Below are 14466 nucleotides of genomic sequence, written 5' to 3'. Positions count from 1 at the left end.
AGATTTAAAAAAAAAAAAAAAACCAATATAAACTTACCATCTCAATTATCTTAGTTGGAAACTTTAGAATGTACTTAGCCTACATGACTTTGGCGTTATTTATAGAAATAAAAAAGTCTTGGTACTAAAATTACTCTTGTAGAAATGGTTTGTTGAAAAATAAAATAAAAAATTTGCAAGTCCCGAGAGAAATTAAAAGTAGAGCGTGCTTGCACTTTGCAACTAAATGTTCATTTGCAAGGAGGGAAATGAATGGAAAGTATAATTTTAAAATATTCTTCAATTTCTTTATTTGGGAGTTTTAATTAAAAGAATGAAAAGTTTAAGTGTGAGATAATGGAATGAATAGGAGGGAGAATCCGTATTCCTCTTTATTCTCTTAAAATTTTAAATTTTTATTCCCAAAAAATTAGAAGAAATTAGAGAGAATTGAATTAAATTTAATGAAATTTTTTACTAAAACTCCAAAAATATCTCTATATATTTATTCATTTATTTTTAAATAAAGATATAACAGTAGTATTGTTATAAAATAATTTTATTCCTTTCTTTTAAACAAAGTTATTTATCTTCAATTCATTTATTTTAAAACATTTAAATAAAAATTACTTAGTTTTATTCCATTTAATTTGTTTTCAAAAAAGAAATATTCATTTCATTCCTTTTTTTCATCTTTTTTCTTACTTAATTTCATTCATTTACAGTCATTCCATCATTCATCAGTAATTATTCCTTTCCATTATAAACTGAGTTTATCTGCACTGTACTGGTGCGAGAAATAAAAAAGTGTAAAAATAAAATGGTAAAAAATTAAAAGTTAAATATTATTTTATTGAAAGGTCGAGATTAAAAGTAAATTTTAACATTTTTAATCTCAACCTTTTAATTTTCTATGTATGCGCCTGATCTCAATCCACTTTCTCTCATAATTTCAAGAACAAAAAGCAGAAGAGAGAGACAGAGGTTCAAGAACACAAAGAGAAAGCTTTCGGTGAAAAATGAAATGGCGTCTACTTCTCGCATTTGGTTCCTTTTTTTATATTCAACTTTTGAAGCTTTGTAAAACCCTGATCTTTTTTTCTTTTTTTTTCCCTTCTTCCAGAGAGAAGAGAAATCGACATGGGGCTCTTTCTGTTTGCACCAGGATTTGCTGCAATAAAAGACTGCTAATTTGTACGTTTCTCAAAACCCAGAAACAGTTCTTTATTTTTATTTATATTTTTGGGTTTAGCTGTGATTGAATTGTATAAAGTTGCAGCATTTGTTAACTCAAGATTGTATATTTGCATAATTGAAGCTTTAAAAAAGTTACTTTAAAAAAAAAAAATCTTTATTAACTTATAGAACTTAGAAGTGGAAAAGAAGCTCTAGATTCCAAGATATTTGTGGTGTTTAGCTAGCTTTTGTGTGGTATGATTTGGGCTTAAGCTGCTTGGGGGAATTTGATAGGTTGTGTCATGAAATTTTGATGGTTCAATTCATATTTTTGAATGGGAAGTACTTAACTATCTCATCATGTTAGATGGGCTATTTGAGTTTTCACTGTGATAGATGCCGTTGAATTTCCTCGCTTATACTGGTAGATTTGTTTAATTAATTTTTTTTTCCATTGAGATTTTGTAAACCACTGAAATGGCTATAGATCTCAAATTTTTTTAAGTAATTGTCTTTTTGTTATGATATATGGTTGTATATGATGAAATTTTGTGGGTGTTTTACTGATTATAAACCACTGAAATGGCTGTAGATCTCAATTTTTTTTTTTGTGTTGGTCCTTTTTTGATGATCTATAGTTGTATGTGATGGAACTTTTGATAGTTTGTGTGAGTGTTGTGCTGAAAATTAGAAACATTTGAATTGAGTTTTTGTATTCTGGATAGACTTTCAAGTTTCAGCAACATATCCAGATAATCCTCTCTTGTAAATGTTTTTTTGTTTTCCCAAATTCTTTTTCGTTAACTTCTAAGGTTCCATTTTTAAATCGTGCAGATTTTGGGGTTTGAGGAAAACCTCAATCTGTTCACCTTATCTACTTTTGTCTCCAATTTGATTTTGTGCAAAATCTGAAGTTACCTCCTCAATTTTGACTCTTTTGATCACTGAAAAGTGATATTTTTTGTACTATTGGTATACTATTCTTGCAGTCATGTCTAAAGCTTATACCATCATAGACAAATATTTGTTTGCATCTCCATAAGATTTGCGCTTCTTCTTGTTTGTATCTTACATGCAACTTCTTGACATATCACGAGATCAGACTCATGAGAAACATTTTATATATACAATAAGAGCATCCAAAGTTCGAAGATTCAGCAAGTGAGTTAAGTTTGCAATGAATTCAGGTTTGAATAATATTTCAGGCCAAGATATCTTAAATTAATAAGTTTCTTTTAGTAATTCTGTAAATGTAGTACATATTTAAGTATCAAAGTCTCAAGTATCAAGTTTGATGAGGAATGCACCTATAAAAAACAAGTATCAAAGTCTCAAGAGTGAAAAGTACAAACTTTTCATCAGGTAGTATCAATGTACAATAAAAAGATTCAACAATTTGATACCAAATAGTATAGGAAAATGCTAGGGACACAAAAAATTTCACAACTATTGCCACAACTTGTTACATGGCAAGCTGTGAATAGTGGAGGTCAAATGGTGGGTCCACACTTCCACCACTCATAACTCGCCACATAACGAGTTGTGGCAAAAGTTGTGAAATTTTTTGTGTCCCTAGCATTGCTCAATTGTATATATTAACTTGAGTTTTTCTGAGTTATAATGAATGCAATAATTAAAGATTCTCAAAAAATATTTAAATCAATCTTCAACAATTTGAGAATGTTCGGTTATTGTACTTTTTAAAACTCATCAAAACTTGAATTAAATATAGGGTCTGATAATGTGTGCCCGTAGGGCATAAATTAACAATCCATTTTAGGAAACTTTTTATGAGAAATTTGAATTTCTCATAAAAAGTTTCCTAAAATGGATTGTTAATTTATGCCCTAAGAGCGTATATTAGTAAAACCCTCTAAATGTATACCATTGAATACAAGTTGTTGAAGTTTCATTCTACATTGATCATAGTACCCCCAAATAAAAAACCTACTGCTGTTGAAGGTTTTATTTGGGGTACTAATATTGGGTCAAAACACCCAGTGGGCATAGAAAAGACTTTTTCCTATGCCCCTGCGATTTTTTGATCCAATACAAGTTGTCAAAGTTTTCATATTACATTAATCATAGTACCCGAAATAAAAAAACATACTGTTGAAATCAAATTCTCTTTTCAACTTTGAGATACTTATTGTATTGGGCTTGCAGAACTGCAAAATGACATAGGACTTGTTTCACTAGAATTTTAAAAACTTAGAAAATCCCGAAACATCAAAAACCCAATTTGCTATAGAATAATTCTAGGACCACATACTTTCACAAACATTTTGCTACAACTGTCATACGTGCTTGACTGTGAGTGATAGAGAAAAAATAGTGGGTCTATGTGAAAGTGACAAACAACCAATCATAGTTTGTTACATAGGGCAGCAAACAAAATGTGTGTGAAAGTGTGTGGTACTAGAATTATTCTTTGTTACAACTTCGGCTAATTCTTACCACTAAATCTCACACAGGTTTCTTTTCCCTCTCTATCCACATCCATTTATTCTCAACTATGGATATTGACGACAGTAAAAAATGCTTAGATCTGGGTAGAGAGGAAGGAAGAGGGCATTTTTTCTAGGGACGCACACTCTTGCACAGACTTTGCCACAACTAGTACATATGTCAATTGGTGATTGTATTAATTTTCACAAGTATCAATGGTTGTCTTCATGTGTAACTAATGTCATCCAATCACACATTGACAAATGTGCAAGTTATGTCAAAGTGTGTGCTAGAGTGTTTGTTCATAGAAGAACCTGGGGAATAAAAAGGGTGGTGGCAAACCACCTTGAGATGAAGCAGGGAGATTCAGGAGAGTCAAATATCCAATGCTAAAGAGTCAAGTATCCACAACGCTTGTTACAAGAGAAAATCTACGACCTCAAAGTTGTGGCAAAAAGAGGTTGTGGTCCTAGAACCACTCCTTATTACAAATCTGTATGTGCACAGATATTCTAGTGGGCAGCTAAAAATTATCACTGCAAGTAACTGTTTGCACTTGGCTTGTAATGCTTCTCGAACGCATCTATGCAACTATTCCATTACAAGTGTGTGATAACTGATAAGAGGGAAATTACATCTTATGTGCACTGTCTAAGTGTCAAAGCAACTACAGCACAACATACAAAAAGGAAAGAGAGAGAGCCAGCTTCATTAAACATAATACAAACGCATTGGAGAGAAGCAGCAGGCATCAAAGATACAAGAGGACAACATGATTTTGAGATACTGCAACTGCAAACAGCGTGTATGCACACCCCTCCATCTATATTCTGTTGTTCCTTCCATATACGTCCTGTAATTCAAAGCTTTAGCTCCTTTCGGTCTCCACCAAAGGAAAAAAATGCAATGTTACCCTGGATTATTTTTATTAGGCCATTGTGGCTGTCCTTAACCTTCTTATAATCGTATGGCTATCACGAATGCTAAGGTGCCTTATGAAGTACCACAGAAAAGCCAAGATTGCTAATTTTCTCATCAAGGAAGGGTTGAAGATGAAGAAACTGGCAGAGCAGTATATTGAGGCAGCCCAACAGAAGGAAAAGGTGAATCTTTATAATGGCAGCTGTTTTTAGTCTTTCGCAATTTCTACAGCATTATGGAATCTGGCCCAGCACAGAATTAATATAGGCATTTGTATATAATGAGAATCATAAGAACGTTGAGCCATAATTAGGTGGGCTTTGCCTAAATGTAAATTGTATGGTACTACTTGGCGTAAGTGTAAATTTGTATGGTAGTGCCAAGGAGTCATAGCTCCATTGCTTCATGCCGAGATGTTTGCTACAAAGACAGAATTTTATGAAACTGTAAATTATTTTTGAATTTTTAATGCAATCTATTGGATGAGATCTGCAATGTAGATTTAACTCAAAAGTCCTGTAGGTTTTAACTTAAAAAAAAAACAAAACAAAACAAAAAACAAAAAACAAAAAGCAAGAAGAAGAAGAAGAAAGCTCTGCAGTGTAGTTTTTACCAAAACATGCGTCAAATTTCATGTATGGTTACTGTAAAAGCATGTGGTGTTTCAACTTTGAAGAACTAGAGGGCAAAGAAATATGAAAAAAAAGTTCATTTGTAGGGAATGAGTTTGATAGTAACCATCAGAGAGAGACGGTGAAATGTATAATCTGTAGAAGGGAAGAAACAGCTTAAAAGCAAGTCCGAGTTTCAAAGGGAGTCCAGAGCCCTTGTAAATTTTGAGACCTGCTGTGCAGTATGAGATACCTCCTGCCTCCAGTTTTGTTACTGCTACATAGGTTTTGTGGTTGCAGTAATATGTAATTAAAGGAACCCCAGTCCTAACTCACTGAAGTCCCAAGTGGTAATAGAATAATAGCAGAGTAACAATGAAGGGGTGAAGTAATAGACAGGGCTAGGATAGTTTGTAAATTGTAAAGAGTAGATTGGAATCTTTGAAATAAATTACCCTCTTATTGCTCAAAAAATGCATTTCCAAGCTTATGAAAATAGGATAGTGACTATTTATGAAGTGCCATGGTTTTTGCATGTAGAGTTGCTTTTGTAACTGAATTTGTTGAACCGCTTTCAAGGCACTAGTCCTTAAAAAACAATGTTCTAAAAACTGGGCATTCTGACTAAAATATTGGTAGCCAAGTTCCAACTATACTTTGTCCAAATGCCATTTTCTGTGCATCACTCTTTGTTTTTTTCTTCTTGTAATTTTTGGGTTTGCTCTACGCTTTTCATGCATAGAGTAACCTTTCGTGTGTGTATATATATATATATCATTCTTACTTAAAAAAAAGAAAGAAAAACAAATACAATTGTTTACAAACTGTACATGCACAGATATTGTCTATGATCCTAATGGACAGCTAAAAAAATTATCACTGCAAGTAACTGTTTGCACTTGGCTTGTAATGTTTCTCGAAACCATCTTTGCAGGTATTCCATTATATCAACCACCTGGCAATCTTGTGTTTTTGTGATGGGAGAGAGAGAAATTACATCTTATGTAAACCATCTTAAGTGTCAATACAACTACAAAATACAAAAAGAAAAAAGAAAAGAAAGAAAAAGCAGCTTTTTTAATTATAGAAAAGCTGAATCCTTCAGTATCTAATCAGTTACAGCAACAAAATGGAGAAAAGTTTAGTGTACATTTGACACAAAAAAATGTAGCAAGCATCAATACATACAGGACTATATACTAATACAGGAAGGCTGAAGATAAACACATGATTTTGAGACACCTCAACTGCAAACATTGGGTATGCACACCCCTCCATCTGGATTCTGTTGTTCCTTACAGATACGTCCTGTAATCCGAAGCTTTAGCTCCTTTCGCTCTCCACCAGAGAAAAAAAGTGCCATGTTACGCTGGATTATTAGGCCATCATGACTGTCCCTAACCTTCCTATGGCTATCCCGAATGCTTCGAGGGGTGCCTTCCCATATCAGTTTCCTGCCATGTGCCCCTACCTCTAAACTGTAGCTGTAGTTCCGGGACTCAGTCTCATCACCCATGAAACGAAGGAATGCCATGTAAACTGGGGCTGCACCAAGCAGGAAGGCCTCAAAGTGCAGGCAGAAGTATTGGCCAAAACAATTAAAAACCTGACCAAAAATGAAGGGAAAAAAAAAAAAAGGAAGGTCGGAACTTAGGAATGCAAAAACATCATACCAAGTTCCATTAGTGCCAAAAATAATCAATAATCTTTGTTAAAATTTATTTTGCAGATTGGAGTGCTTCGAGGTTATGTCAAGTTTTGTATTAATTGAAAGAAAATTTTTATACAAAATACAGGTAAAAGCTGCTGTCAGTTCTTCCAGGCATGTGTATATGACATTGGTAGCCATTGTCTAAAGCCACCAATGCATTATTCCTTTTTTTCTTGCCTATCATAAACATGGCCTTAACAGCAACAAAGAATGGATAGCAAGCATCATCTTCTTATTTGCAAAATTAATTCTTTTCTTAAACTCTTATATTTTCTTTGTTTTCTTGAATAATTTAAGAAAAAAATATGCTTAATAGTCTCTTTTATCACACCATTTTCCATATTTGATCCTGGTGCCTCTGATTACTAAATCCTTAAATTTCACCAAATTATAACAAAGCATGTGGTTGGAGCCTGGAGGGCCTGCAAATATTCTAAGATGCAGAAGAAAAATCTGGCAAATTGAAAGTTGAAAAAAAAAATTGAATCACCAAATGGAAACTTCAAAAATAATCCCCACTTACTGTAAGCATCCAGGTTGCATTCTCTACTTCACGGGGATTAGACTTGACATAGCGGTGATTGAATGTGCAGCCAGAGTGCATGTCTACCTTGTGATCGTCCCGCAGATGGGTTATCAGAAAAGGGATATCTCCAACAGCAGGACACTCAGATCCAGCATATGGGCAATTGTATGGTCTAAAGTTACACTGAGCCTCATGCTTAAGTTTGCTGTAGTAGGGGAAAATCTCAATGCATCCCAAGAAGTCGTACTTGCAGGGAAGTTCAAGTGACTCTGCCACCTTCTCCAATGCCAGACACCTAATATCTCCAAGCTCTTGTCTACAAGTGGGGCACCGGTTTTGTACCCTCGTTTTACAAGTAGAACACAGTGTATGTCCATTATGGCACTGCAAAAATATAAAGTCAGTAGTCAGCTATCTCGAACCAAGCAGAACTAAGAAGAATATAAGTTACTTCATATAAAGAAAACCTTGAATTTTTAAGATTGAATGCTATGATTAGAACATACAGCAGCCAGAGACGCTCTTAAAAACAAGATTAGCGAAGTTAGACAGCTTTTCAGCGCAACCAAATGCGATCTTATATAGCTTCTATACTTTCAATAGTTTTCTAAGAAATGATAGTGGCTTGGACCAAACAAATTTAGGATGATTATGAAGTAAAGAATTGCATCTTTGAAAAAGCTTCCTAAATTTGTTTAAAATGCTAGGCTTATATAAGTTAATTAATCTTTCAACAGAAAGCTCAAAATCTGCTTGATCATATACATATTTTAGTCATATCATGAAGATAATTTCCAAGTGAAAATCTCAAATGGTAATTTAAAGATAGGGGTGTGCTCAAAATCTAGCAAGTATCTAAGTATACTATGCATCACAAAAGAGACGAAGGAAAATAAATACACAAAACATGGCAATGAAAATGGCTAGATTAATATGTTACAATTAGGCTATGCGTTTATATGATCCTGACCCTAAATCCAAACTAAAAAAATTTCCAACAATGGATAATTCCCATTAGGTGCATCCCCCAGAATGTGATGTAGAACTGGCTGCCAAACAAAATAAAGAAGAAATCAAAACTTCCCCCCAGAATCAACATTACCATCAAACAAATAATCCATCTTTAATATCATAGTTGCACTGCATACATTCAAGCAAGAAAAAGAAAATCAGAAAGCCCATGTTCCATTACTATAAAAGATCCATTCTACAATTAAACCATATTCTTCAAATGCAGAAAATCCGATACCCAGTTCGCCAAATCCCCAAACACATGAAAGTACTCCAATCCCAAACCATTGAAAAAGTTTCTCATGAAATAGAACACTGATAAAATACATGCCACGATTCTCTCTCTCTAAACAAACTCGCATCATTAAAATCCCCAAATCCCATAAATTTTACATTTCCATTCGCCCAAACCAATTAGATGATCTCCCACATCAAAATCACACAAATGGAACCAGCAAAAAGTACTAAAATAACAATAAAGATCAAAATTTGAAAGCAACCCATTAATATAATTGAAGAAAGTGACACACCTGGTGAATTGGAGGGTACATAGAATTGGTACAGACAGGACATTCGAGAAGTTCATGGACGCTGGTTGGAGAGTTTTCCTGCACGACCACATTGTTCTGTGACTTCACTAAGGACGAGAATTGAAGGTGCTGATGTATCTCTTCCTCATAGATGCCATCCAAAGATGACACACATTCAAAGCTATCCCTTTCCATGAAAAATAAATACCAATCTAATAAATACTACCAAACCAATGAATCATGCACAAAGAAACTATGCAAAACTGGAAAGAAAGAAGCATTCACTTATAGTTTAATGGGTACTTCTTAAACTATGTGTTCATTTCTTTCATTCTAGGCCTCTATGTTGTCTATAACTGAAAACTGCTAAGCAGTCACAGAAAGAAAGGGAAGAGAGAGAGATGAGGGAACTAACACTTTAGATATGCTTTTCTTGGGAGGTTTTGTTAAACAAGACAGAAAGAGTCACCATCTAACTAGCCAAAAATATAATACTTTTTGAAAAAGTAGTTGTTGCCGGGAACAAAAGGCCAAACTGCATTATTATTAAAATTTTCTTGTTCCAAAAATGATGTCAAAAATAGTATTACTGTATTAGTTTTGTCCTTGAAACATGGTGCATGCTCTATTTTTATCTTTTAAATTTTTTTTTTTAATTTTGTTTCTTGAAATTTGAAAATGCAAATTGTCACTTACTTTATCTTTTCATGTTAATTTTTTTTTTTGTTTAGTGTATCTAACATATTTTCACGAAACCCAAAATTATATTATATTTTATTAGAAAAAATATAGTTTAGATTTTATTTTTATCTTTGAAAAATAATTTATGTTCAATTTTTTCCCTAAAACTTAATAGGATTGGATAGAAAGATGAAATATAGATTGTTTTAAACTTTTAGGGATGGAAATTAAATTTTAATTCTGAAAATAGGAAATAACCCATATTTTAGGAATAGAAATGATGTTTTAAAACGTATTTAAAGGGTGGAAGGCGTGGAATATGAATGGATATTTTAATAGACAAAAGGGTTCTTGACTTGATCTTGATAACCCCAATTATAAAAATAAAATAAGATAAATAATGACAACCTAATCTCTCGTGCTACATTATGACTTATTGTAGAGAATTATAGCTATTTATGCAAATTTATAGAACAAGATTTGTCAAATCATTATGACCACAATATGTTTTATTAATATATGTGTCCCATCATAATAGGTTTTGCTTTTAGAATATTTCAATATTCATTGCTTTATTCGCACTTTAGAGTTCATATGGATAGGATTGTTTTCTAGCCAAGAAAATTTATATTTTTAGAAAATTATGCCACAATTTTTGCAAGTGTTAGTCATAATGATAATCACCTGAATGTGACAATTACAACTATTTTTTTTATTAGTTAGTCCATATAATGTATAGATTCTATCTATTCAGGTTATACATGCCATTTGTATGCAATAAGGCTTATAATAATATGATCCAATTAAAATGAAAATTCACGATTTTAACTAGTGTATAATTTATACTAGCATTTTTCAACTCCACCATTGATTTACAATGAGATTCTGATATTTTTAACAATATCTTGTTCAAAAGTAGGACACACATCTTCAAAAAGCAAAACCACTCCAAAAACACTTCAAAGACACTATAACTATAGGGCCTAACGTGGTGTTTATGTCATATTACTCTAGGAATCTTTGCACATATTTATCTAATATCTCATGGAATGTTTGCTAAATGTTATGTGATCTTAAATCCTGATTGACTATTATACTCGTCTTATTAAACATTAACATGATAAATTATGCTTAGAATAATAATACTTTCACATGAGTTTATTATATTACGAGTATTATATTTTGATAATTTTATAGTTACAACTACTTACAACTTAAGCTACAAAGGCTCTTGGCCACATGAATCTATATATTGATATCACTTTTATTAGCATTAATCACAATATATTATGTCAGCAGTTATAAGAAAGATCATGAAAATTGTTGCGTTCAGATTTATATTGTATTACAGTTGTTTGATAGCCATATGTCTATATATATATATATATATATATATATATTTTTTTTTTTTTTTTTTTTTGTATCACACATTAGTATCTGTTTGAGAACAATTTATTTAGTTTTTTGTTGAATTTTTTTTTTTGGTTAAAAGTGTGCTAAAGTATACTCATATTTTGAAAACGTGAAAAAAAAAAAGTTTTAAAAAGTTGTACATAAAAGCTAAAAATTAAAAATTGAGATTATAAGCTCAAGACAAACGAACAAACAATATTTCTTTTAGATAATTTGATAGTTACATTTAGAAATAGGAGATTTGAATTTCTATTTGAATTTTTTTTTTTTGATGAACTATTTGAAAGTTGACACCAAGAAGTATAGGTGAAGTTTTGACATTATTCCGAATTGGTAATACACAGAAAATCAGTAGGCTGGATGCTTTGGGCTTCAATAGGGCTTGAGGTTGCTTGGAATGCTTAAAAAGAAAGAAGCACAAAATCAAAGGTGATCGCGATGAACCGGCCAAGAACCCTCCGATACTTAAGTTAGTTTTCTATCTCGAACTCAAGAATTCCAACTCTATAAGTGGTGAAAACTTACCTTAATTTGATATGGCTGAGTCCCTTTATAGTGAGTTTTGGAGTGGTTACTTGTTTAGTAACTTCCCAAATGTGGGTGGAAGTTAGGTTCAGACTTAACTTCTACAACTGCTATTGGAAGTTAAGAACTTAGTGGGAAGTTAGAGCGATGAATAAGGATTTTGCTCCCACTTCAGAATAATAGAACGTGGTTTGAATTATAAGCATTTGGATAGAGATTTACTCTGAAAATTTCTTAAGTGTTGGGCGGTTGTCTAGGTGATTCCATGCTGGACGACCTTCTTGCACTTGGACGACCTCCTTCGAAAGCACTCATAGATTAAATCTCTATTGCAATTCTAAACATTTAATATATCAGGTGGACAACCTTTCTGGTCTTGGACGACACGATGGACGAACTGGAAGATAGTCCAATTTTTTGGTTCACCAACACAAATTTACAGGCATTTTATGTCTCACATGTTGTTTGCTAAAATTCCTTAGAAAACAAAAGTGAAGCTCGATTGTAAAACTACTAAAGCTTGTTTAGACCTCCAATTTTAAAATTACGGCTTAATTGCTTTTAATCTACTTAACTAAGTGTGGAACAAAAGTAAACAATGTGGATCCTCCTAAGACCTTAGCCAATTTTCTCTCAACATCTTGAGAGCTTTTCCCTTTTGGGTCTTCGCCGGTTTCAATCCTGTCCGGATTGAAGTCTTTCTTTCCTTTTCCCTTTTCCTTTGTTCTAACCTTCTCTTTACGTCAATGACTTAGTAGGTGCAACCATCTTATCAATTTCATTTCAACTTATTGCCTTTTATTGCACTGCGCTTATCTTCAATCAAACCTCTGAGTTTCGTCCTTGCATGTTCGCTACGTGTCCTTTTAGTTCTGAGTCAACTTTGTTTCCGTTCCTTTTGAATCTAGTCCAAACATATATACCCTTTTGCTTCTTACCTTTATTCTATTCCTTCTGTCTTGCATCTTTCCTTCCTAAACCTTCTTCTCCTTCTGTACTTTTCATGGTCTCCTAAACACTCTGTGTGTTTTGTGAGAGGTATTGCACCTTCCAGTGCATGTACCTTACAGCCTCTGATACTGATGGAAAGCAACATACAGCCTAGATAATATGGGTGGATGGATAGCAGTGACTCAAACATTAGTGATGACCTGTTAGAGGAAGAATTAGAACCTGATCTACTGTCCAGTGAAGACGATGAAGTGCCTTTTGTGAGGCACGGACCAATAGTAGAACCCGATCCAGAGGATATTGCTGTACAGAGAGGTTTTTGGAATTTATGTGCCATTGGGTTCATTTTGGATTACCGTAAGTTCTCTGTTCGTCATCTCCAACACATAATCAACAATGCATGGCACATCCGAGGTGATGTTTCAATAGTGGGCAAAGATTCTCACTTCTATATTTTCCATTTTGAGTTTATGGAAATTCTTCATCATATTTGCAATGAGGGGCCTTAGGCTATGGATAAAGCTCTTCTAGTTTTGGAAAAATGGAGGCCAAACCTGGTTATCAGTAATCTACAGATCAATTTTATCTCTATATGGGTTCAATTGCATGGCCTAGCCCTGGAATATTAGCATCCAGAACTTGCTGAAAAAATGGGTCAAATGATGGGAATAGTAGACAGAATAGATTGAGAAGATAGAATTCCTAGAAACATCTGTTTCATGAGGATTAAGGTACGTATTGACCCTTGGCTTCCTATCATTGCTGGCTTCATGCTTCGTCTAGACGATGGTTCTAGGATATGGATACAGTGTAGGTATGATAGAGTGCATAAATTATGCATCAAGTGTGGCCTCATAGGTCACACAAGAGGCCAATGCACTCATGCAATGGATGATATTGAATTGATGCTTTACAGACAACACATGAGAATACAGGATCTCCACCACACCCAATATAGGTTTGATGGTCTACAACCTCAATTTACCAACGAACTTAGAGCATATCACAATTGTAGGAGAATGTGGACAACCTAAGTAAGATATGGTCCTCTTCACCCTCCCTCTGGCCAGACACACCAACCTAATCCTAACCTTGGTTACCTTGATCCTAGTACCCCTAGCTCCACACACTCTTTGCATACATCTTTACATGTAAACAACCAGAACATTCCTTCTAATCAATCCTTTATCCAAAATACAATTAACTTGCTTAACCTCAATGGTCCAGATCAAGTACACTTGCATGCATCCTTTAGTTCCTTTATGTCAGTAACAACTGGTGAACCTCCAATTGTTCCCCAAACACCTGCCAATTCCCTAGACTCAGGGGATTTTGAAATTGGTATTCTTACTCCTAATGCAGTTTCACATGATAACAATTTTGTTTTGGGTCATAACACAACTTCTTTTCTTCAGAGACCACCATGGCAACCTCCCCCTGATTCTAATCTCCAATGGACTTGGATCAATGACAGTGGGCAGTTTATTACAAATGGACAAAGTTCTAACCCTCAATTTGTAGATTCAGATGCCGAGAGTGATACAACAGCCATCATGTTTAATCTGGATAGCCTGAATGAAGCCAGACCTAAATCCATGCAGAACCTAGGTTGGGAGAAAGGGTGCATACCTGAATCACCTGACTCCTTCATTGAGAATTTAGTCCAAAGGGTGGACAGAGGGAGATTCCGTCTTGAAGTAGGATATACAAGCAATGGGCCTGGTCTAATGGACTCACAAAATGTGAACCCAAACAGTAGCTTGAACCAGGCCGACCAAGGAACTGAGATTGGGAATATTGGGCCTAATGATAGAGACTTAGGCCCATTTGAACTACTCACACTTGGACCAAGGCCCTCAACCACATTACCAGCCCAAATCCCCTTAAGTCAACGTCCTACTCTCTGGTGTGAAGAAGACTATGGAGACATTACAGGAGAGGTAGCCCCTAAACCTTTTACTAAGAAAAGGCTCGGGAAGGAAA

The 14466-nt window shown here is 34.1% G+C and overlaps 1 protein-coding gene across 1 annotated transcript; it reads right to left on the bottom strand.

Moving 5' to 3' along the window:
* Positions 1-6141: 6141 nt before the first annotated feature.
* LOC142617931 (E3 ubiquitin-protein ligase SINAT5-like) lies at positions 6142-9370 on the bottom strand. Its single transcript, XM_075790909.1, has 3 exons — positions 8914-9370; positions 7370-7756; positions 6142-6741 (listed from the first exon to the last, which is right to left on the bottom strand). The coding sequence occupies exons 1-3, from the start codon at positions 9106-9108 to the stop codon at positions 6379-6381; spliced, it is 945 nt and encodes a 314-aa protein (XP_075647024.1). The 5' UTR covers positions 9109-9370; the 3' UTR covers positions 6142-6378.
* Positions 9371-14466: the final 5096 nt, after the last annotated feature.

This window comes from Castanea sativa, chromosome 1 (assembly GCF_040712315.1).
Source record: "Castanea sativa cultivar Marrone di Chiusa Pesio chromosome 1, ASM4071231v1".
Lineage (NCBI taxonomy): Eukaryota > Viridiplantae > Streptophyta > Magnoliopsida > Fagales > Fagaceae > Castanea > Castanea sativa.
Note: the sequence above shows the minus strand (reverse complement) of the source record. Positions and strands in the feature narration are given on the sequence as shown.